At 50.7% G+C, this 21,301-nt stretch overlaps 4 protein-coding genes across 8 annotated transcripts in view; 2 read left to right on the top strand and 2 right to left on the bottom strand.

Annotated features, from left to right (window-relative positions):
• col14a1a (collagen, type XIV, alpha 1a) overlaps positions 1-8,047 on the top strand; it is an 87,675-nt gene extending 79,628 nt beyond the window's left edge. For 4 of the 5 annotated variants that reach the window (XM_053844222.1, XM_053844221.1, XM_053844224.1 and 1 more), the window contains 8 exons: positions 434-487; positions 577-648; positions 2,260-2,295; positions 3,293-3,359; positions 3,436-3,627; positions 4,195-4,272; positions 4,529-4,684; positions 5,656-8,047. In XM_053844222.1, the coding sequence (XP_053700197.1) occupies positions 434-487; positions 577-648; positions 2,260-2,295; positions 3,293-3,359; positions 3,436-3,627; positions 4,195-4,272; positions 4,529-4,684; positions 5,656-5,684 (684 nt within the window). In that variant the 3' untranslated portion in view covers positions 5,685-8,047. The remainder of the gene's footprint in view (positions 1-433; positions 488-576; positions 649-2,259; positions 2,296-3,292; positions 3,360-3,435; positions 3,628-4,194; positions 4,273-4,528; positions 4,685-5,655) is intronic. The other variant, XM_053844225.1, reaches the window with a different exon arrangement.
• Positions 6,675-10,892, bottom strand: mrpl13 (mitochondrial ribosomal protein L13). The gene is made up of 7 exons (XM_053844230.1): positions 10,803-10,892; positions 10,272-10,395; positions 9,926-10,019; positions 9,736-9,796; positions 9,536-9,622; positions 9,318-9,439; positions 6,675-7,689 (listed from the first exon to the last, which is right to left on the bottom strand). Exons 1-7 carry the CDS (start codon positions 10,827-10,829, stop codon positions 7,665-7,667), a joined length of 540 nt encoding a protein of 179 aa, XP_053700205.1. The 5' UTR covers positions 10,830-10,892; the 3' UTR covers positions 6,675-7,664.
• A 146-nt stretch (positions 10,893-11,038) lies between these two features.
• dscc1 (DNA replication and sister chromatid cohesion 1) lies at positions 11,039-13,652 on the top strand. Its single transcript, XM_053844228.1, has 9 exons — positions 11,039-11,393; positions 11,725-11,893; positions 11,951-12,085; positions 12,166-12,256; positions 12,340-12,478; positions 12,552-12,604; positions 12,809-12,963; positions 13,110-13,258; positions 13,322-13,652. Exons 1-9 carry the CDS (start codon positions 11,224-11,226, stop codon positions 13,431-13,433), a joined length of 1,173 nt encoding a protein of 390 aa, XP_053700203.1. The 5' UTR covers positions 11,039-11,223; the 3' UTR covers positions 13,434-13,652.
• Positions 13,653-14,986: 1,334 nt separating this feature from the next.
• On the bottom strand, positions 14,987-20,813 carry LOC128746853 (carboxypeptidase Q-like). Its single transcript, XM_053844226.1, has 12 exons — positions 20,610-20,813; positions 19,928-20,063; positions 19,251-19,460; positions 19,066-19,182; positions 18,791-18,998; positions 18,527-18,734; positions 17,369-17,480; positions 16,917-17,008; positions 16,614-16,709; positions 16,307-16,412; positions 15,425-15,584; positions 14,987-15,132 (listed from the first exon to the last, which is right to left on the bottom strand). The coding sequence occupies exons 2-12, from the start codon at positions 20,061-20,063 to the stop codon at positions 15,105-15,107; spliced, it is 1,473 nt and encodes a 490-aa protein (XP_053700201.1). The 5' UTR covers positions 20,610-20,813; the 3' UTR covers positions 14,987-15,104.
• Positions 20,814-21,301: the final 488 nt, after the last annotated feature.

The following is a 21,301-nucleotide window of genomic DNA, read 5'->3' as shown; positions in this document are numbered from 1 at the left end:
GAAATGAGAGGATTTACTCGCTGAAACTCTTCTGATGATCAATCCAGAGCGCAGACGCTCTATTAATAGCACAGTGCACTCTCAGTGACCAAGAAAGCCCTTCACTCCGCTCTCTGGTTTCACGTCATGTTATTATTGTGTCTAATACGTGAACCGCTGCTCATATAAATGTGCCTTCGGGTGGAAGACCAGGGCTCCTTTGTTTCATGTGGTGTCCTGAAGCAGCAGGAAGCGAGACGGAGGAGCCCAGCAGCTTGAGGGAAACTAAGCTGCTGATGCTCTGAGGAGACGTGTGTTCAGGTCTAATAGCAGCGTGTAAATGATACATGCATGTGAGCTGCTTGGTGGAGTTTTCTCTAACCCTAATTGTTGGTTCAGGGAAATTAAAAATCGCACAGGATAAATTTTATGTGTGTGTTCTCTGGTATTTCAGGGTTTGCCTGGTAACACTGGACCACAGGGGCGCCAGGGACCAAGCGGACCTGCTGTAAGTCCTGACCTGTTCTGGCACCAGCAACTGTTGCATGCACTTTTCTGGTGTTGTGCAACTAACTTGCTGTTATGCTCCTGCTGCAGGGAGCCCCAGGAGCCCCTGGACCACAGGGACCGAGTGGACCCGCGGGCTCCCAGGGAGATCAGGGACTTCCTGTGAGTGAATACGCATTTGTTTGATATGAGTGTGATTCTGTTGAAATCCAGAGGGAAAAACTGGAGCAGGTCTCTGAGCTAACAAGAACCGATGACGCCGGCGCGGCAGGGACAGATAATCTAGTCTGAGGTCACTTCTGCAGGTCAGCAGCTACGTTTGGCTGACGGACAAAAGACCATAAATCACGTCCCCTCCTGACATCGGAGCAGGTTTGCACCGGGTGCCAGCGACAGATCACATCTGCGCGCCTCCGTCCGACACCAACCGCATGCATTTATGCATAAGACAGCCGCAGCATTCATCTCTGAACCCCTGGACTGCACTTCCACTCACCTCTCTCCTCCACTTTTAAGTAAACTCCAAAACAGCCATAAATTAAAGCTGAAGTTTGGTTCAGCATTTTGCTGGTGGAATTTGAATAACTGGAGTTGTGCTTGACTCATTAGGCAACTTTGCTGCGCTGGCCATCCTAACTTTCTGAAGTGTCTCTTAGCGTCAGGTCCTGCCTGATGAAGGCTGCTCAGCTTCTGCCAGTGTTCCTACATGATGGCTGCTCAGGCTTGATGCGTCTCTCTGCTCCTCTGCTTTGGTCACCTCAGCAAGACCTCTGTCTTCATCCTCCTCCTCCTCCTCCTCGCCGTGGTCTTACTCTGCAACACTCCCGCTCCAACTCCCCACGAACCATCTGTCCTCCCTGACTAGTCTCCAAACCTCTCCCCCTGATGGACTGGTTTCTGACCTTGTCCTCTCCAGTCTCTCCCAATGACGAACCCACTTCAACCGAGCAGACACGTGTTTGGTTGATGGTCTGACTCACTGCACTCCTCAGCAGGTGTGTGCCATCAGCGTGCGCATGACACCAACAACACAGTTATAGATGAGGTCTGCAGCCAGTCACCCACCTGAGGGTTCTTAGATCCATCTTCCTTGACGTGGTGGCGAGCAGCCTCCGGCCGCCACTTACGCAAGAGAAACGGCACAGATCTGAATCAGCTCTTATCTGTGCCGCGCAACACACCAAACAATCCCTGACTGGATTAGCCCGCGTTATTAAAAGTATGTTTTCCTGCTGCACGAAAAAGGCTGTTTCTCTCTGCTGTGTGTGATAGTTTCATGGAAGAGTCGCCGCTCCTGTGCAACTCGAGTTTGTCAGCGGTCAGATTTCCCATGATAATCAGGTTCTTATTCCCGAGCTGCAACAGTGTCAGAGGGGTGTTTATCATATCAGCGCAGGCCGTTGTAGCCAGGAAAGCTTGGCTTTTTTATTAGCCTCTGGTTACCAAGCGTTACAGCCTGATACTCTCTCGCAGGCTTTATGTGTTCTGCAGACGCGCTGTGTATGTTGTGGTCAGATATGCATCTGTGGGCTTTACGGCTTTGGCAGTCGAAACAGAGCGCAGAGGAGATGTTTTTATATTTGCGGGCGCAGAAGATTTGAGCTTTATGTGTGTGACAGTGCAGCAGACAAAGAAGCTACAAGCATATTTGCGCGTTTGGATCCCTGGACGTGTGCAACGCTGGATGGAGAGGCGGACCAGTGAAGGATGAGACTCACTATTTATAAGCTGGATTCCTCTTTAATGTTTTATCCCTGTGTTTCTGTGTTCCAGGGTCCTGCTGGTACCAAAGGAGATAAGGGAGAAAGAGTGAGTAAAACAGTCCAACACTCCAACTTCGCTGCTCTTTATTTGGCAGGGGAAATGTTCGTTTTGTCAAAGTGAGGCCCAAACTATTGACTCGCTGCCTCGCGCCCTCCCCGCCATTGATTTCACTAGATTAAACCTCAGGCTGCGATCATTTCTACATCTTCAGTACAGCAGGCCGACAGACATCGACTGCCAGATATGAATTAAACATCCTTGTTTTTACACAACTCTGCGCCGCCTTTCTTTGTGCTCGTCTGAAGGCCTGCGTCCTCTGCAGTGGCCAGAGTTCTCACTGAGGTGTGGAAATTAATTTTGCAGTCATAAACCACTGAAGTGAAGACAGAACAGCAGATTAGATTGTTAATGTAGCAATGCACGTGTAATTAAATAGTGCTTCTGGACGACAAACTTTCCTCGTGTGTTTGATCACCAACAATGATGATGGAGTGTAGATGTTAGGACTAAACACACCTGGTGACGGCAGTAGAGTCTCCCACAGAAGATCTGCTCCTGCAGCACAACAAACATGTCCTCTCATCAGCGGTTTCACGGTTGGTTTTCTAGCTGCAGTTTCCATCTTAGGGAACTTTATCTGCTTTGTTTACAAAGCACTTAAAGACACACAGGAAATGGATTGGAAGAAAACTCTAACCGTGAACACCTGCTGCAGATGGAAGAAGCAACACTCAACAGCACGCTAGTTTAAACTCTGAAAACCAAGGTCTCTGATGTCGAACTGCCAGAAGAACTAGGCTCCTTCCTCAGGGGGAACTAAGTCCAGCACTCATCTGAGTGTAGTGGAAGAGTGGAAGCTTGAGAACAGGAGCAGCCCTTATATGGAGCCCTGAGGAACTCCACGTGAAGTGTGCTCAAGTTTTAGGGCAGATCGTGTGTGCGTGCCGCACTGTGCTGGTTTTCCTCCTCTGTCACAAGGTCGCCCCGGAATGATTTTGAGTGATGGGTGAGAGCGGTTTAACCTCTTTGGTCTGTGCTGCAGGGGGATCTCCAGTCCCAGATGGCCGTGCGGACGATCGCTCGACAAGTGTGTGAGCAGCTCATCCAGAGTGCGTTTCTCCTCCGCCACCGTAGCTCTTCATCAGTGATGCGGGAACTCACGTCTCCCTCCATCCTCCCTGCCAGGCCACCTGTCCCGCTACAGCTCCATCCTGAACCAGATCCCAGTCCAGTCCTCCACTTCAGTCCGAACAGTGCCAGGACCACCTGGAGAGCCGGGGAGAAGAGGCCCCCCGGGAGCTCAGGGAGAGCAAGGCTCACCCGGCCGGCCGGGGTTTCCCGGTACCAACGGCCAGAGCGGACGACCCGGAGAAAGAGGTGAGAGAGGACGGCGCTCTGATACTCAGGAGACACATCTGCACGTGCACGCAGGTCCCACTCGTGTGCAGCACAAGTCCTCCAACATTGTCTCCGTTAAGCTCTTATATACGCTCAACTATGATACTGGAATCAAGTCAGGTGAACATCAGACCCACGTGAGACGGATGAACTGAGGCTCCTCCCACTCTTCAGAGGAGCCTCACAGACTGACTCTCCATCACACTGGTTCACCAGACCTCCAGGCTCCAGCATCATGGTGGAGGACATACCGTGGTTTCACCACAAGGGGGCGTCCCTGTTGTTCAGAACTTTCTTCAAGATGATGTTGGAATCTCTGGACGGGAAGTTCCGGTCCCGTCCAGCTGGAGGAGAGAAGGTCTGGAGCCTGAGGTTTATATAAACTATTGTTTTATGGGAACAAGATGTTTACTCTCAACACACGCACATGTTGAGGGTTCAGTGCCCAAACCCCCACCTCCCCCCAAAACTGCCCTGGTGTCATAAAGGAGCCCAAAACGGCTGCCAACTTTAGTTCTGCTCTGAAGGAGGTCCACTGTGTTCCAGGTCTGCCGGGGGAGAAAGGAGAGCGAGGGAGTGCAGGGGTGGGACAGCAGGGGCCTCGAGGACCACCCGGACCTCCAGGTACACACACAGCTCCACAGCAGATGCTTTCTCCTGGTGTGTCTGTTGATCGATTGATGCACCTGGAGACGACCACTTCTGAAATGTTCGAGTGAAATGTCTGCTGACATTCTCTTTGCATCCGGGGGATGATAACGTTCACACTCTGAGCTCCACTGAAGCGTCAGGTTCTCTTGTGAGAGCATGTTGTGGTGATGAAGAATCTTCAGACGAATCCAGAAGCCCACACTGACTCCAAACTCCTCCAAACCTTCAGGGTCGCCAGGTGAAGGAAGGGCAGGCAGCCAGGGGCCGACCGGTCGCCCTGGTAACCCTGGGACGCCAGGAAGACCAGGGAACCCCGGCTCCACCGGGCCTGCCGGAGCTCCAGGGTACTGTGACCAGAACTCTTGTATGGGATACAATGTTGGAGGTGAGACCAGCGGCATCGTGCAACATCACACACACACATTAACGTTACACGAAGGCTCAGACTCATAAACACAACAACAATCACAAAAACACAGTCACCATCCAACCTGAGGCCCTGGGGCCAAATTCGCCCCCCCGAGTCACTGCACATGGCCTGGGAAGCCGTGTGTTTCAGAATGAAGTTACACAGTGTCTTACAACCAAAAGCACGCCTGACACGCCTGTGTTGATCTACAAGTGTCTCTGCAAGAGTGACAGCTGAGTGTCGGCCATGTTTGCTGAGGTTAGGGTGATTTCTTCAAACCTCCAGTGGTCAGCGAGGCTGATGCTCTCCTTCCATCATAAACCCTGGTTTATTGTCGCGGCGGCCGACTTGCTGTTTTCTCAGCGCCAGCTTCTTGTAGACAATTGTCAGAGTAATTTGATGTTTATAGTCGTCCTCCTTTAACTGGGACATTTGTGCCTGGTGTGTGCGCGTCGCCACAGTGAAGCCTGTGCTCTCGCTCTCTCTCTCTCTCTCACTCTCTCTTTCCCTCTTTCTCTCTCTCTCTCTCTGATTGTGCCCGGAGCCATCGCAGCCCCAACATGTGGAGCTCTGGCCCGGGTCCCGATCACGTCTCATCTGTCTGGGATGATGTCACGTCTCATCCATCAAGACGGGCTGCTTTTACTGGACGGCAGAACAGATTTTTTTTCAGGGCAAAATGCCTTTAGGCTCGTCTGAAACTCAGAACTGCTTGATGGTGGAGGACAGAACCTCCTGGCTGCAGAGGCCCAGGAACACATCCGTGCACAGCAGGACGCTGGAGCTGATGTGAAAGTCCTGAACTTTCTTGAGGTGTCTGATGGTCTGACTGGCTGGGCTCCTCCTCCATTCTTCCCTCACCTCACGTCCCTGGTGTTTCCTCTCTGGTGTGTTTGTGTCGGTGTCTCCTGCTGCCGTGAGCTAACATCTCCTCTCTCCTCCTCAAGTTCGACGGGATTATGGGAATGATTACTGAGCGCCCTCCTCCACTCGCCCTCCTCACATGACGCCGCGTGGTTTTTTGTTTTTTGGGATGGATAATCGTTGTCAACCCTGAGCAGCTCTGACTCACGGGATGTTGAACTGACTCACAACTGACTCTGGAAGAGAGAAGATCCTCCTTCACTTCTGCTTTCACAATAACTTTTTGGTTTTTCAGTTTTTCTGAATAAATCAGATGTAAAAACTTCAGTCAGGAGGACTGGAGGCTTTAGACTTTGTGCCACAAGGAAAGGGACACATTTGATCTTTTAAAACTGAAATGGCTACAACGTATTTATTTTTCAAAACTTTGTAGATTTTAATCATGCAGGTAAAAAGACTTTGTTGTTGAAGGAAAAATGGCTTTAAAAGCCTCAAATATGTGTGTATATATTTTTGTATTTTTTTTAAATGACATAACCTAATTCTTTCTTGGAATTACATCATGTTTCATTCTACATTTAACATTCAGTTCAGCTCCATTTTACAAATAATTTAGTCAAATCATTTCAACTGCAGATTCTTATTAAAATAATGTTTTTCATACAATCTATTGTTCAAATCTCACTTGCATGTGTTGCTCATTCTGAGGAACATTTCTAATCAGAGCCTCGATTGATCTCAGTAAATAGAACCTTCCCTTCTTCATGACGAATAAACAGCTCCAAAAAGAAGCTGTTTATTTCCTGCAAACGTCTCATTTATTCAGAAAAACGGACTTCATTTTCCTTAACTCGCCCCAAGTGGAAAGTCTCCGGCCCCCTCTCACCCAGTCGCCTGATTCTGAAGAAGCTTTGGTGCAGCAGGAAGTTTCTCTGAATCACGACTAACTTTCACTAACCTGGGCGAGCAGTTGCATGACTCTTCAGCGGCTCCTGACCGACGGCGGTGGACGTCTTCCTCACGCACTGACCGCGACTCTTCCCGTCCCAGTCCGACCTCTGCCGCACGGCGGCTACCAGCCCTACAACCCGCCGTACAACAACGACCAGGGAGGCGAGGAGGAGGATGAGGAAGAGGACCCCTACTACCGGGGCTACCCGCCGCAGCAGCATCACGGTCGGCAGGCTTACCGCTCAGGGCCCGCCCACTCTGAAGACGTGGAGCTGCGGTCGCCGGGAGTGGTCCGGAGGTTTTCCCGCGACGTGGTTGTCATGGATCAGAGCGAGGACGCGGAACAGAGGCGCGTCTGAGCGCCGCACTCTGAACTGAACTGAACCATGAGACTGTGGTGAGGCTCCGCCCACTGACGTGTAAATAACGTGTACCATATTTCTGGATTCCAGTGGGGAGAATCCCAAAAGTGCCTGATCTATGTTTAATGGTGTTCTGTGGTGTCCCTGGTGTCTCCGGGTCACGTTCCTGTCAAGCTGCATGTCTCCAGAACATCTCACGTCGCCGTTTACACTTCCAACCAGGTTAACCAGCTCCGTCAGCCCCAGAGATTCGGAGTAGAGCCTCAGTGTCCTTCTGCACAGATTTGGATTCAGATGTTTTTTCAGCTCCACTTTGGCTGAAGAGCCCACCAGGATCTGACCCTGGCTCAGCTCTCAGTGGCCCCGAGAGCATGGACTACCATGCGCAGCAGAGGCTCCACTCCGAGGCTCTGACAGATGACGGACTTTTGTTCCACTGACACAACCATTTTCAGATGATAGAGATAAACAAGAGAAAAAAACTGCAGGTTTCTGACCAGAGGTCGGGACCCAGGCAGCGACGCTCTCTCTCTCTTCAACACAGTCTCGCGGCCACATGAACCTATTTATTTGTCTGCTGCTTTTATAACCAATAAATCTGTTCTGAGACGAGGCAGGCGTGACCTCTGAGGACCTCCTCCAGGAACGCTCCACAAGTTCATTTCCATCAACACAGCCACGGCGCTGGACCCACGCTTCAGATGGATGTGTTGACAGTTGCCATGGTGATACCGCACACATGACCTCCGCTGCCGGCCGGTCATCTCCCCGGTGCGGCTTCATTTCATGCGGTAGTCTTCAGGTCTGAGGAGGAGAGGAGACGCCAGAGATCAGAGCCAACATGCAGGAAGTGACGGCTGAGCAGCCCAACTGATCCAATCTTGGTTCAGAAAATGAAAACACGCCACACTCTGGCTGCAACGCTTCACTTTCATTTCAGGCAGATTAGCGCCGCAGATACCATCACGCTCTGATGCTGCGCTGGCAGGAGAAAACAATCATCAGCCATTACAACTCTAACGGCTCCTTTGGAAGCACATCCCATAATCCTCTCTGGTCTGGCATGAGCGTCAACCCTTTGAAGAGAGTCATGTGACCTCTATTGACCCCTGTGAAGGTTGACCTTCCAACAGAAGCTGCTGATGAAATGAAGCAACGTGAAAGCCCTCAACATCCGGAGCCAGTGTTGCACGTTGCACCTGTGGTTCCCCACGTTGATGCTGATGTGTGTGTGTGTGGCAGCAAGTGTTAAACAAGCTAAGATGGGTTTGACCTTGAAGACCACCCACAGACGGTTGTGCACCAGTGCACAAGGAGCCGGTTGGTCAGCTCACAGGCTGGCAGCAGCAGTCCGCACTGCGGGAGATACATCCGGCCTCTTGACGCGTCGGAACTGAGGCGACCCAGAGAGACCTGCCGGGGCCGGGATGCGGGTCCCGCCAGACCCGGATCTGACAGGTAGCGCTTTTAAGTGCCGAGTTCCTTGACTCATATGAGGAAGGGTCAAGGGGGCAGCAATCTGAGAAAAGAGCCCCAGAAACCTGGAGAGGGTGTGTCCAGGGGCCCAGAGCTCTGAACGCCCCCTGTTGGTCAGCTCTGACACTCTACTCCAGGAGGCTTGTTTCCCTCCTGCAGTAGCTGGAGCTGGGCTTCTGACCCAAATCTCCCGGGCAACGGGCGGACGGATGCGTGGAGCTGCACACAAAGACGCTGCCGACAGGCGAAGTCAGAGGCAGCGTGGCGCCGCGACACCACCACGGCGGCGGGTCGAGGTGTCAGTTCAATCTCGCAGCTCAGAAAGTCATGAATATGATTATGACAAATAACAGATGCTCTCGCTGCTGACAGCCGGCGCCAACTTCCCCAAAATGAGCGGTGACATTTGTATTCTAGGGTCCTACACCGTTGTCACAGCGCTGACGACTGTTCATCACAGCAACACGCCGCCACCCCCCACACCCTAGAACCAAACCGCCACCATCTGAGCTCCGCTGCACCTCAGCCTTTAATAAATGAGAATCTCCTGCAGCAACACCAGTCATGTGACCTGCAGCTCCTCGAAGCCCTCCACACTGCAGCAAGACCTTGGTCCCTGCGGTGAAGTCAGCATCCAGCTGTGGTCAGACTCAGTTTGATGGTCACTCACAGACCTCAGATCAGCTGAGTTCGACAGAGCTGGGACGTGTTCACCGAGGAAACTAAAGCGAAACAGTCAGTACGCGTTCCTCTGGCAATGCTGCCCCCTTCGGGTCGAATAGAGGTGTTACAACTCTTTTGTGACAAACTGTACAGGAGACACGACTATGTTTATAATTTAAAAATATCTGAATATTTAAGACATTATCCCCCCCAAATAAAATCTGAAAGCCACAGTCACTCCACTCCACTCCATGTTCACGCCACAGCAGAGATGAGGAGGCGAGCAGACTTACGGCGTCCAGAGGCGGGGGAAGGCGTCCACCTCCTCCGGCGTGTACTCGCTCAGCTTGCGGGGGATCTCTCGCGGCTGAGGAAGCTCCTCTGTCAGGTTGGCTCGGATGTCGTCCGGCAGCTCCTGGAGAGAGGCGTGAGAGCAACACGCTGGATTCCCGGGCAACAACCAACAGACTTGACAGGTGCAGGTCAGGACCCGAAGGCGGCGCTCACTCACCTCATCTGTGAAGATGTGCAGCCGCTGCATCATGGTGCGTCGGTGCAGGTTCTTCGGCAACATGCCGTACACCGCCAACTTCACAATCTGTGGAGGACGACCCACGTTAGAAGGCAGCTTTGCAGTGAAGGAGTTACACTCTGCTCGGTCGACTTCACATTCCGCCTCAAGGCTCTGAAGCACTGCCGCAGCAGACTTACAGCTTTGGGGTCTTTGTGATGCAGCTGCGCAGCTGTGACCTGCTTGAAGCCACCAGGATAACTGCGGCGCAGAGAAACACATTCATGAAGTAAGTGATGGAGTTGATGACGCACTTGGCTCAAAACTCACTTTAATAATCTGTCTTAATAACTACAACGTAAACCTCAACAGAGGGAGTTGTGATCTCACCCCGTGTGCGATGAGTAGACTTTCTGTTCCCATTTATTTCCAGAGAAAGCAATTTCCCGGCTGTTTATTACCACCACGTGGTCACCGCAGTCACCTGGGAGGGCGACAAACACGCTGAATATCACAGACTCATGTTGTCATGAGTCAGTCTGAGGGACAAGTTCAGAGACCAAGTCAGACACATGGAGAGGAGCGACAGAGTTGGACCAAGGATGTTGACCAGCGATGAGGTTCATGACAATGAAGGTGTGACTGGAGGAGGATGAAGAAGGAGGTCGCCCCAGAAGGGACACTCATGAAGAAGAAACACCGGGTGAGAGCGAGCAGCAGCCAGCACAGGACTCACTGATCGCATGGTAGATGGGCTTGTGCTTGCCCTGCAACCGCACGGAGCACATTGCAGCTATTTTCCCCGGAGGCTGCATTCTGGCATCGATCAGGAACCAGGAGCGAGCAAAAGTGGCCCATTGCTGGAAGATAGAGGAGTTTCAATAAACCCATGAAACGTCCTGCCTGTGAACGTAGTGAGGTCAGACAGGTTTCGGACAATACAATCTCACACTACACGTGTGAGAGGTAAATATCCGCATGAAACGTTATAAAAGAGCTGGTAGTGTATTTAAATGGTGAACTATTGACGCAATCCCGAGTTAATATTGATTCAGGAAACAGTTTAATTGACGCAATGCATCAGCACGCGAGTAAAATGACGTCGAGAATGCTGTGAGGCGATGGATAATAGAAATAGCTGTGGGCAGGTCTGACGTATAAGAACCAGTGAACACGTAAATAAAACTCTTCAATTCCCGTCTCGCGCTAGCAAGCTAATGGTCACAGCTGTCGCACGCTCAACAAAAACAATGTGAACAAACATCACCTGGGCGGACCGAGAAAAATTCGACATTTCACCACCGCTGTGAGCTCATCCTCGAGATGTTTGACCCCAAACGTGAGACGTTGCAACGATATAATCTCCCGTCGGAAACATCGCCGGATAAAGTCGTTCCGCATTTTATTTTCCCCTTTAAACAAAGTGACTACCTCATACAAGGCACTTTTTTTAGTTGTTTGACTAACAGTTACCAAATTATACTCAAAGTGACGTGTTGAGGTAAACTTGAATTCGGAATAAAGTTCGCTCACCGGTCAAGCGCTTGATTATACTCGGATTTGTTTTGACGCTACACCGATGTCACTTCCTTCCGGCGGCTGGGAGCGAGAACGCGGGGAAATTTGATAAGTCACCAACACAAGTCACCACTTCAGCAGAGTCGAGCTGTCAGAGTGGATCGTCCAGCATGAGAACGTTAGAGGAAGTCCAGGCGACACTGCAGGTCGCCAAGCTGAAGGAGGAGGATCTTCAGAGAACCATCCACTGCCTGTCTTTCAGCGAGAACGTCTCCTCCGGCGACTATTGTCTGATGGAGCTGGACGACACGCTGTGCAAACACATAGAATCGGGTCAAAGGTAGGAGAACATTGGTATATATATATATATATATATATATATATATATATATATATATATAGGAAGGATATATATCGGCAGTTTGTCTGCCAAATACACGTCAAAGGTATCGATATATATATATGTGTGTGTGTGTGTGTATATATCATATGATTGCAACTGGACGGAACGCATCTACTGCACAAGCGTCGCCAGTAACTGAAACGGATCCATTTTAACTACATGACTGATCCTTCACCAGTGATACACGTCCAGTTAAAAACTGCGGCGCATAGACGTCACGTGACTTGTCACTAAAGCAGCGCGTCTCGGACCCGGTTCTGTTCCCTAGTCTGGTGATCAGAGGGGACAAGGACGAGCACGCCGTGCTCTGCAGCGGTGACAAAACCTACGACCTGAAAATAGCAGACACATCCAACCTGCTCCTCTTCCTACCTGGATGCCAGACTCCGGAGCAGTTCACGGGCAGTCAGGACCACACTCAGCTGCTGCACGCCCAGGTAGGTGCCAAACACCAGACCAGAACGAACCCTGGCTGACATCACCGGTCGCCGCAGGTCTGGGGCTTCTGCAATGGCTACTGGGAGGTGAGGAAGCACCGGCCAAAGCTGAAGAAGCTGATGAGAGTGTTGATGGAGAATCCGTATGAAGGACCTGCGATCGGAGGGCAGGAAGAGCAGGCGGGGAAGAAGGTAGGACACCCTGGTGTTTGAGTGCCTCTCTGACCTGGACCCTCTCGCCTGAGCTTTCATTTGGTTCATGCCGTCTCCAGTACACCACCCAGGATCTGCTGGAGACCATCCAGGCCAGTGAGGCGGAGCTACTGCAGCGCCTGGAGACCATTCACGCCTGTCAGGTCGACGGTACGCATCAGTGGACAGCACTTTTCAGGAGCAGTTCCTGTGCGATTGAACTGTGAGATCACATGATCCGGCTGTTCCTCCAGGCTTCTGGCGTGTGCTGGATTTTTACTACGAGATGAAGCTGCTGGGTCACGTGACCCAACTGGTGGACTCGGAGTCCTGGTCTTTCGACAGGGTTCCTCTGCAGACCAGTCTGGAGGAGCTGTCGCCACTGGAACCAAAGTAGGTGAAGAACAAGCGAAGAACGGTCTGGAGAGGTTTGGGAGAGAGATGCCCATCTGCTTCTCCTCCACAGGGAGATGATCCAGCACTGCCTCAACTGCTACGGCAGACGCTTCACCGACAATGGTGAGTGTGTTTGCTCCATCTGATGGTCCAGTTCCTCTGGCTAATGCAGCTGGAAGTGAGCAGTGGTTGAGGAAGATAGGAGCGACTGGGAGGAGGTTTCACTCTGACGCAGTCTGCTCTGGCTTTTTGAATCTGTGAAAATGATCACCGTACATTTAATTCAGCCTTTTCATCATGAAGCTGAAAGCTCTTTCCATCCAACAGGAGAAGTGTTTTACGCTCTGGACGAGGACAAAGTTTGTCGCGCCACTGCGCTGATGCTGCTGAAGAATGCAGTCAAGTTCAACCTGAGAGAGTTCCAGGAGGTCTGGCAGCAGAGTGTCCCCGAGGGGATGAGCACCAGGCTGGAGCAGCTGAAGGTAGCAGCCGCTGTTCTCCATCCAACCACTCACAAAAACCCACTCCACTGATGCCTCTTGGTCACTTGTTGCTCCGCCCACGGAGTGATCATCAGCCTTGCTGTCAGTTGCTACGTTTCTCATCAATAACATTGTTGCTCCTCCAGAGCACTGCCCTGGTGGACCGCTCCTGCAACCCCCAGACCATCTGTCTCCTGAGAGTGGAGGACCTTCCTGAGGACACGCTGGAGCGCTTCAACTACCTCTTCACTCTGCGGGAGAAATGGACCGAGGACGACATCACGCCGTACATACAGTCAGTGTTTGCCTCTTGTTCGGTCGCAATGGCCTTCTGTGTGTGACCTTCACCTTCTTCCAGGGACCTGTGTGGAGAGAAACAGACCACTGGAGCTCTGTTAACCAAATACGCTCGTTCCTCCATGCAGAACGGAATCAAGGTGTTCAACTCCAGAAGGCCTGTGGCCACGTGAGGACGTCTGCAGCGACGCATCACTTTGTCTGTGTGGTTCATGGGTTTGTTTTTTACATGCTGCAATACAGTTTTACGTCCTCGTCCTCGTTTATCACCAATGTTATTTAATACATTTTTCTACTGCTGCAAAATTCCATTTCAACGTTTCACACTGAGGAGATGCAGCGCAGAATAATCTCCACAAGAGGGAGCTGTATAAACAACAATAAATAAAATATTCGAAGAAGCCTTCTGTTCTCACTTCTCATGCTTGAACTCCAGGGTCCAAAACATATTTCAACATTATGACTCCTAACCTGCCGCTCACAAACCAGTTCAGACCTGTAGGAAATACACGTGGACCTCTGCACTTCTGACCACATGGATCAATGAGAGTCCCAACAATACCTCAACTCCGCACTTTGAAGAATTAGATTTGAAAACCTCTCTCTTCCTTTGGCACATCACGCTCAGATGATGCAGGTCTCATTTTAAGATGCTTTTTTCCCTGACTTCTGCTTTTCATCCTCATTTGAACTCATCTCTTAGTTCCAACTCCTATTTCAGTTTTTCATCCCTCTATTTAACAATCGTGACATTATGATGAGAGCTGATGGACAGATTGTGAGGACCATGTGACTTTGTGGGGACATTTGGAGCCTCCATTTCAGGGTTAAAACTTCAAAATAACTGGGTCATTGTGACTTAAGCTTAACATTGTAACAGAGCTTAAGCTTCAGCTTGGTTCAGAGTCCTGGTTCGGGTGAGCCATGTGTTTTGGATGGGAAGGTTTAAGGGGAGAGGCTGGGGAAAGGGTGATGGCCATGAGAGGTCCTCCTAAGGATAGTGAAACAAACGGGTGTGTGTGTTCTTTACTAAAAGAAGTGTCTGGTGCGAGTCAGCAGCCAAGTGAAGTCACCGAGCGTCTCCTCCAACACAGAGCCCTACGTGCTTGTCTGTTTTGGCAGCCTGACTAACCTTGACATCACCCACCAAGAGCGCTAACTTATCAGTTCTCCGCTTAAGAAATCCCAGCTGTTTGTGTTGTATCAGCAGTGTGGGTCAGTGCGGCGCCCCGAGACGATAAAATCTCAGTGATTCACCTCCCGTCTGATTCTGTCCTCCAACCAGCGTGACCTCAGCTGCTTCCCTGTTCTTCCCACTCTTCCTCTATTGGTCAGTGTGACGCCTGTCAGTCATCTTCCTCTTTCCTCTCCTAGGGGAAATACAACGTCAAAGATAATAGCGATGGACGGAACTGAAGAAAGAGGATTCTCACAAATTGTGATCATCGCTTCCTCAAAACCCTGGTTTGAAACCAGACCCTTCTTCATATTCCAGTCAGCTGATGAGGAGTCTGAAAGGCTGCTGCCTCAGCAGCGGGGCCCTGACTTCCCTCTCCAGTGACCCCAGCCTCTCAGACACCTCACTTCTCACCTCTCTAGAGGAGGATCAGAGACATCGTATTCCAGAGGGCAAGACAGAAACAGACAATATTATCTTGTGCTTTCATTCATGACCTTCGACCTCAGACAAGACCCCATGGCCACAGGCTCTCTAGCGCCTCCTGAACAGGACTGCGTGACCAACCAAGTGAATTGCTATTGAAGCTCTTCACGTCTAGCTTCTTATTCTCTGGCCCCGGCCTCATTCATCCCACCGCCGCCGCTGACAGTCCACTTCACGTGCCTTATCTGGGCCATAGGAGGAAGTCCACTCTGGCGAGGAAAGACATGGAGACGCTGATCAGGGAAGCAGAAGTCAAGAGGGTTTATTGAGCAGCAACCACCACGCAGCAGCAGCAGCAGGGTCATGGCCACAGCAGCGAGGAAGGCCATGACTGAAATCACAGCTCCAACCCACCATGCTGGCTCTCATCAGTGCCGCAAAGGAATTTAATGACATTGACCACGGAGAGAGACCTTCGTGGGAACAGTCTCCTAAGTCTGTTCAGGAAATCGGAGGAGCAGAAAGGACCTGCAGATCTCTAGTCAGCCTGAGCATCCTCACTGTCTGGGCAGCATGTCCTGGAGGTCAGCCACCACAAACGCCACCACGGCCCACACTGCCGAGCACAGGTCCATCTGTCCGGGGTCCTGGACGCTCATGGTGTCACCTTCAGAGTGGTGGAACCAAAAATATCGCTCGTCAGCCACTCGGAGGCTGGAGGCTGCAGGAGAGAGAGAGAGAGAGAGAGCACATCACCTGCTGTTTTCAATGTCACTTGGTGGTTAGAAAAGGCACCGAAGACACTTCTTCCTTCACCAGCAGACTCCTGACACCGCTGTCTAACTGGCACTCAGCCAGCCAGTAGTGTTCACGAGCTCAGTATGTAAATAGAAACACTACAGGTGAGACTGACATTGGTTATGAAATGAATAAGCTGGAATTGACTTGATTTTTGCAGGTGTTCTGCAGCGTCATTTTGAGTCTCGAACGTTAGAAACGTTTCAACAGGCTGAGCGAGTCACACGATCATCGCCGGCCAATACGGGGAGAATTTGAATGAAACAGTAGGAGGTCTCTATGACCCGAAGAGAGCACGATGTTCACAGTAATCATAGTTTGGAAAGAAAACAAAAACTCCCCTAAAAGGATGGTATTTTTGATGGAAGCCTCCCTTTTAATAGCGAGCCAGAATCTGGAAGATGAAGAAGGGTGACAAAGGTTGTTATCCGTGAGAAACCGCAGGCGAGGGGGAAATTGTTTCACCACAAGGGCTGTAATGTCAAAATAACAATGTACTGGTTTGCTCCAGAAACCCGGGTTTCCTCCCACTCGTGCTAGAGGCTGTCCCCTCCATCTCACCCTGGGCAGCTGGGACAGACTCCAGCAGAGACGTGTGCCATAAGACTTCTGTACATTTCTGAGAACACCGCTGACCCTACTGACCTGGGACTCCTGCCACGATCCACGGCGCGATGTCGGTGCCTTCCCCATGAGGCTCCAGTCTGGTCATGTTAATGGGAGCCAGCAGCTTCACCACTTCTGCCATCACCTGATGGGACACACGTTTTAGGGAGCCTCAATAAAGAGGACCCAACAGAGAAGAACATCTCCTAACAGGAACAACATGTCAACACTCGCTCCTTCAGCAGGAGCTCAGGCCAGCAGGGGAGGAGGTGCTTCATCCATCACATCACTCCCCTGCCAACATGACGACGGAAGAACTTGAACTTTGACCCACTCATGAGCTCACCTTTCGTGCGGCGTCACTTCCTGTGAACTGCAGAGCAACTGGGCTGAACGTCCCCATGTCAGACTCCATGACGACGTCGAAGTTGGATATGTTAACCTGTCCATGAAGCAGAGACGGTCACGCAACAGTCTGCAGCATATATTAGTCTTCATGTGAAGGTACATCTGTGACCCATCAGCTGACAAGTCTGGTGACCTTCCAGTGTCTCGGCAAACCGTGAAGGTTCGGTGCCATCTTGGACAATGCACTTTTGGTCAGGACTACAATGATGGCAGAGTCAGAAAGGAAGAAAAAACAAATCACTTTGTGCAGATCAAAATACTGCTGTGCTCCGACGCCCCCGGGTTCTTCGGCGCTCCACAGCACTGCTCTCAGGGTTCTCCTCGGACGCAGGCCTGGAAACAGAGCAGGAGAGCAGAGAGAGGAGGACAATTAACAAAACTGTTGTGTGACTCGCAGCTCCCCGCCCCCCACCGCACACCTGGGAATAGGTTTGTCACTGCTGGAAACAGCTAATATCAAGAACATTTAAGATAAATCTGGAGAAATAAGCCACTGCAACAGGATATTAAACTACACTGAAGAACAGCCAGGGTCTCCAACATGCACTGCAGTTACCGTGCAGGGTGATAACAGGCTACTTCTTTTCACTCAGTACACTGTCCAATCAGGAACCTTGGAGAGCAGCATCACTTTTATAACCAAGGTTTACGACCCCCAGACATCAGTGTTGTGGGTCTCCATGGATCAGTTACCTAGATCTTTGATGAGTGACAGAGCCTCCCAGGTGATCATGACTCCGCCTCCATCATCCATCGCACCCTGCCCCACGTCCCAACTGTCCAGATGGCCGCTCAGTAAGACGACCTGAGAGGAAGACAGTACACAGCAGGAGATGAACAAGAGAAAACCGGCAATGGATCATGGTTCCTGTCCTCCTCCATGTGACACAATGTTTGGAGCTCAGCCGAAATCCAGTCCATGCTGGAGGCCGACTTTCCCCTCAGCTGTGTTGCAAGTCAGAAAACATGATCTGACCTTTTGTGCCAGGTCCAGCAACGACCTGCAGTTCATGTGGAAAATGAGTCAACAAACTGGCAGACGCAGGTAACGCTAGTGAGCCTTGTTACATCAGACACATCCACCGGCGGTTAGAAGGTTTCTGCCAGTGTCAGAAGTGACTGCTTTCACACAGAATGAGTCACTGGACTTTAGCTAGTCTCTAGATGTGCCTAACTAAAACTGCTGCCACTTTCAGCAGGGAGCAGGTGAAGGACACTCTCACTTCATCGACAGTCAAGGAGACCGTGAGGAACTCCCAGGGTTCTCCCCAGCGTAGGGAGCCCTGTGCTGGGCAGAGCCCCGACTCAGTCGTGAGGCATGTTTCAGGCACGCGTGACGCTAATAGAACTGAGTCTATACTTCAGGAGTGTAGTTCCAGCGAGTCACGCTGCCGGCAGTTACAAGTCATCTTGATGAGGTTATAAGTGACCTACTTTCCCAGCAGCAAAAAGGTTTATACATTAACAACACTTGACCATTTTCTCACACAAAACACCCTCAGGCTCAGGCTTATAGTGGATCATTAAATCAGTGATTTTTTGAAATGACTCTCTAGTCTGAAACTGTTGCAGTACAGTATGGGACTCTTCGTATGCAAGAAATGAACAGAAATCAGGATTAGAAAAGAACTCAGGGAGTGCAAAGCTCTGCCACCTAAAACTGAACCCTGGACACAGTGGTGAGCACGACCAGTTCTAAACCCTAGACCACCAGGGAGTAGGAGACCTTGCAAGTGTGTGTATCTTGTGTACTGTACACCTGAGTGGATGGTCAGCATCACTCTATAACTTGTCAAGTGGTTTTGACAGACAGACTGACTCGGGAAGAACCTGGAGATGAGAGGCAGCTACCTGCTCCGGGTGCTGCCATCCCTTTATCTCAGCCACAGTGTTAAAAGAGTCGGCGTCTGGGAGCGTCTGTGCCGCCATGGTGAGCCGGACAGTGATCCGCTGCCCCCTCTGAGCCATCCGCCACATCAGCTCGGCGTCCTCCACTGTGATGCAAGCCGTGGGGATGCGCCTGACTCCAGCCTGGTAGTCCTGCCAGCCTGTGTGGGGACTTGAGGGGAAGAGATTTTTACAGTCCGCCGGTCATCATCGGATGATCTGAGCTACCTGTTGATAGAGAAGGGCGTGACGGATCGGATGAGCGAAGCCACAGCGCCGACCTTCGACGCTTCGGAGGCGCCAAACTCTCGGTAAGCCACTGTCAACCCGTAACTGACAAACGGCTGGTTGTAGACCACGATTTTCCCTTTGGCCTCACTGGATCTGCGCTTCAGTTCCTCGAAGGACTGAACCACCAGCACATCAGCCGTGATGCCTTGGACAGATGTTGGAGGGTTGCGTCGTGAGGAAAGCATGGACTCACACTCTGTGTGTTTGTTTACCTTCAGGCGGCGTCCCAACACTGCCCCCGAGCCCCAGCATGGCCAGACTCTTGGCTCGAGGCAGAATCATCTCGGCGCTCTCCTTGCCTCTCACCCAGTGAGGAATTTTGACAGGCTCTGAACGAGAAACACAAGTCAGACTTCTGAAGCGGCGCCGAGCTGTTCAGGTCTGACGGCGTGCTCACCCAGGTGCACGTCCAGCCCGTCCTCCGTCAAAGCCTTCTGCATGTATTTGATGGCCAGCTGCAGGTTCTGCGAGCCGCTGACGCGGTGGCCGATGGCGTCGGTGAAGTCGGCCAGACGTCTGTACGAGCGATTCCGAGCGGCGCCGAACACGGCCAGGTCGATGATTTGTTTGGCGGCATCTGCGTAACGGGCCACTTCTGCCACCACATCTGAAACATCCGTTAGCATAGCACAGTTAGCATGTGTGAAGAAAGAAGCATTTACAGTACACGACGGGTGGAATTGAAGAAGTAATGTAGTAGTGTTTTTCTCTGGCCGTTAATATGACCTAAAAAACCTTTAATAGCACAGGATACAACATTTATTGGAAACCTGATTTCCATAAAATAAAGAAATGAAGTAACAAATATGAAGTTACATAACAGACGTTGACTACGACAAAACAAACAGAGGACAGTTAAGACAGGGCTTCACTCGCACAAGTCACTTGGCTCCATTTAAACACCTCAGCAGTTCACGCGAGGTCACAGTCATGCCTCATCCAATCATCATTCACGTCCTCATTCAAGCTCAACCAGTTCAGAGTCGAGTCAGCCAGGTTTGCTTTTCTTGGCTGGGCTCCACCATCGACTGGCCCACTCAAGGTCACACGAACCAGACAGTCTCCACACAGTACCTGTCGCAGCCGAGTGGTTGGATGAACCCAGCTCCGGTCTGAGAGGAAGACCATGGTGGCGGAGACATGTGACCACGGGCAGGAGAACGGAGAGTCCCACCAGGAGGGAGCTGACCTGCAGAGCCACTCGCAACATCTGCAGGCGCAAACAGCACTCTCTTTCAGACACCACCATCAAACCCACACACAGCTGAGGTGGACAGCAGCCTCCATCCCAAATACCAAACTTGTAATGGATATACAAGGCTTTCATTGACCATTATCGAGACATTTTCTCTTGTCTTTTTCATGTCACTTTTGAGATCAGTAGGTCACGATCATCCAGTTGGACAACCTCAACCTCTGATAAATCAGAGCACACGATTTTAGTTTAGTGAAGAAAGATAATAAACCATCAGAAGTGATAAACAAAGTACCATCAAATGAAAAGTTCTAAGGCTATAAACTGTAATCTCAGTGTCATTTAATGCACTGATTCTATACTTCCGTGAGCAAAATGTACGAATTAATGTGATTAATGACTATAGAAGCAGTTACACGGAAAATCTCCACATTGGTCCATGAAAGTCGAACATATTGGAATATTTATGAGGAGCGCAGCATCAGCTGCTAAGTGTCAGTTAGCTTCCGCACGAAGGTCTGTAAGTTCGACTCGTAGCCGGAAACAAAGTGAAACACCAACCTTTAAACAAGCGACTGGTTATCGACAATAAAGCTGGCGTCCATCAAGTGGCCACTGACGACGCATCACAGAGGAACTTCCGGTCGACACGGTCACGTCTAAAATAAGTTCGATGAGGACGGTTCAGGCTTCAAAGGCAACTTTTCCAGGCCAACTTGGTTTCACTTGAAGTGGATCGAGTTCAAAATAAGCAATCACGGAAATGTTTCTCGCAGCTCCTCTTTCCGCCTCAACCCTTTTCACAATAAAAGCTTTCGTTGCTAGTTTAACTCATTTCCATCTCGCGCTCGGGTCGCTGCTGCTAACCTGTGAACTTGGTTCATTGTTCATCGATGTAGAAGATTCATCAGACCTGCCTGTCCTCTTCCAAAACGGAATTATTGATTGAATATTATTTATTTATTTTACCACATTTCAGAATAAAATGAAACACATGCAGTGTATCTTTGACTCGAGATCCATCAAAAGTCGAGGAAATTCTCAAGATGTGGTTTAATTGCTCTTGGGCCATTTGTTTCTGGAATGACGACACGGTTCTGAACCATTTGTCTGTGGCTCATTGGGTTTCTCAAAACAGACGACCATTTGGCTCCACTCTTGGTGTGTTTTTAGAGTCCGAGTTGTTTTTGTTGTGCTGCCACTTCAGAGACGAGCCACTGAAGGCATACCCACATGTGATGCCTGTGGACATG

Source organism: Synchiropus splendidus, chromosome 15, assembly GCF_027744825.2.
Source record: "Synchiropus splendidus isolate RoL2022-P1 chromosome 15, RoL_Sspl_1.0, whole genome shotgun sequence".
Classification (NCBI taxonomy): Eukaryota; Metazoa; Chordata; class Actinopteri; order Syngnathiformes; family Callionymidae; genus Synchiropus; species Synchiropus splendidus.
Note: the sequence above shows the minus strand (reverse complement) of the source record. Positions and strands in the feature narration are given on the sequence as shown.

Excerpts from the sequence above, each read along its gene's own strand:
- mrpl13 (XM_053844230.1), bottom strand. The coding sequence starts at position 10,829 with ATGTCGAATTTTTCTCGGTCCGCCCAG. Across the intron at positions 9,440-9,535 it reads TGCACATCTTCACAGATGAG|GAGCTGCCGGACGACATCCG; the intron begins GTGAGTGAGCGC and ends GCCTCTCTCCAG. Across the intron at positions 7,690-9,317 it reads TTCCCCCGCCTCTGGACGCC|ACCTGAAGACTACCGCATGA; the intron begins GTAAGTCTGCTC and ends TCTCCTCCTCAG.
- dscc1 (XM_053844228.1), top strand. The coding sequence starts at position 11,224 with ATGAGAACGTTAGAGGAAGTCCAGGCGACACTGCAGGTCGCCAAGCTG. Across the intron at positions 11,894-11,950 it reads CTCAGCTGCTGCACGCCCAG|GTCTGGGGCTTCTGCAATGG; the intron begins GTAGGTGCCAAA and ends CGGTCGCCGCAG. Across the intron at positions 12,479-12,551 it reads CTGTCGCCACTGGAACCAAA|GGAGATGATCCAGCACTGCC; the intron begins GTAGGTGAAGAA and ends TCTCCTCCACAG.
- LOC128746853 (XM_053844226.1), bottom strand. The coding sequence starts at position 20,063 with ATGTTGCGAGTGGCTCTGCAGGTCAGCTCCCTCCTGGTGGGACTCTCC. Across the intron at positions 19,461-19,927 it reads CAACCACTCGGCTGCGACAG|ATGTGGTGGCAGAAGTGGCC; the intron begins GTACTGTGTGGA and ends CGGATGTTTCAG. Across the intron at positions 15,585-16,306 it reads GATCGTGGCAGGAGTCCCAG|CCTCCAGCCTCCGAGTGGCT; the intron begins GTCAGTAGGGTC and ends TCTCTCCTGCAG.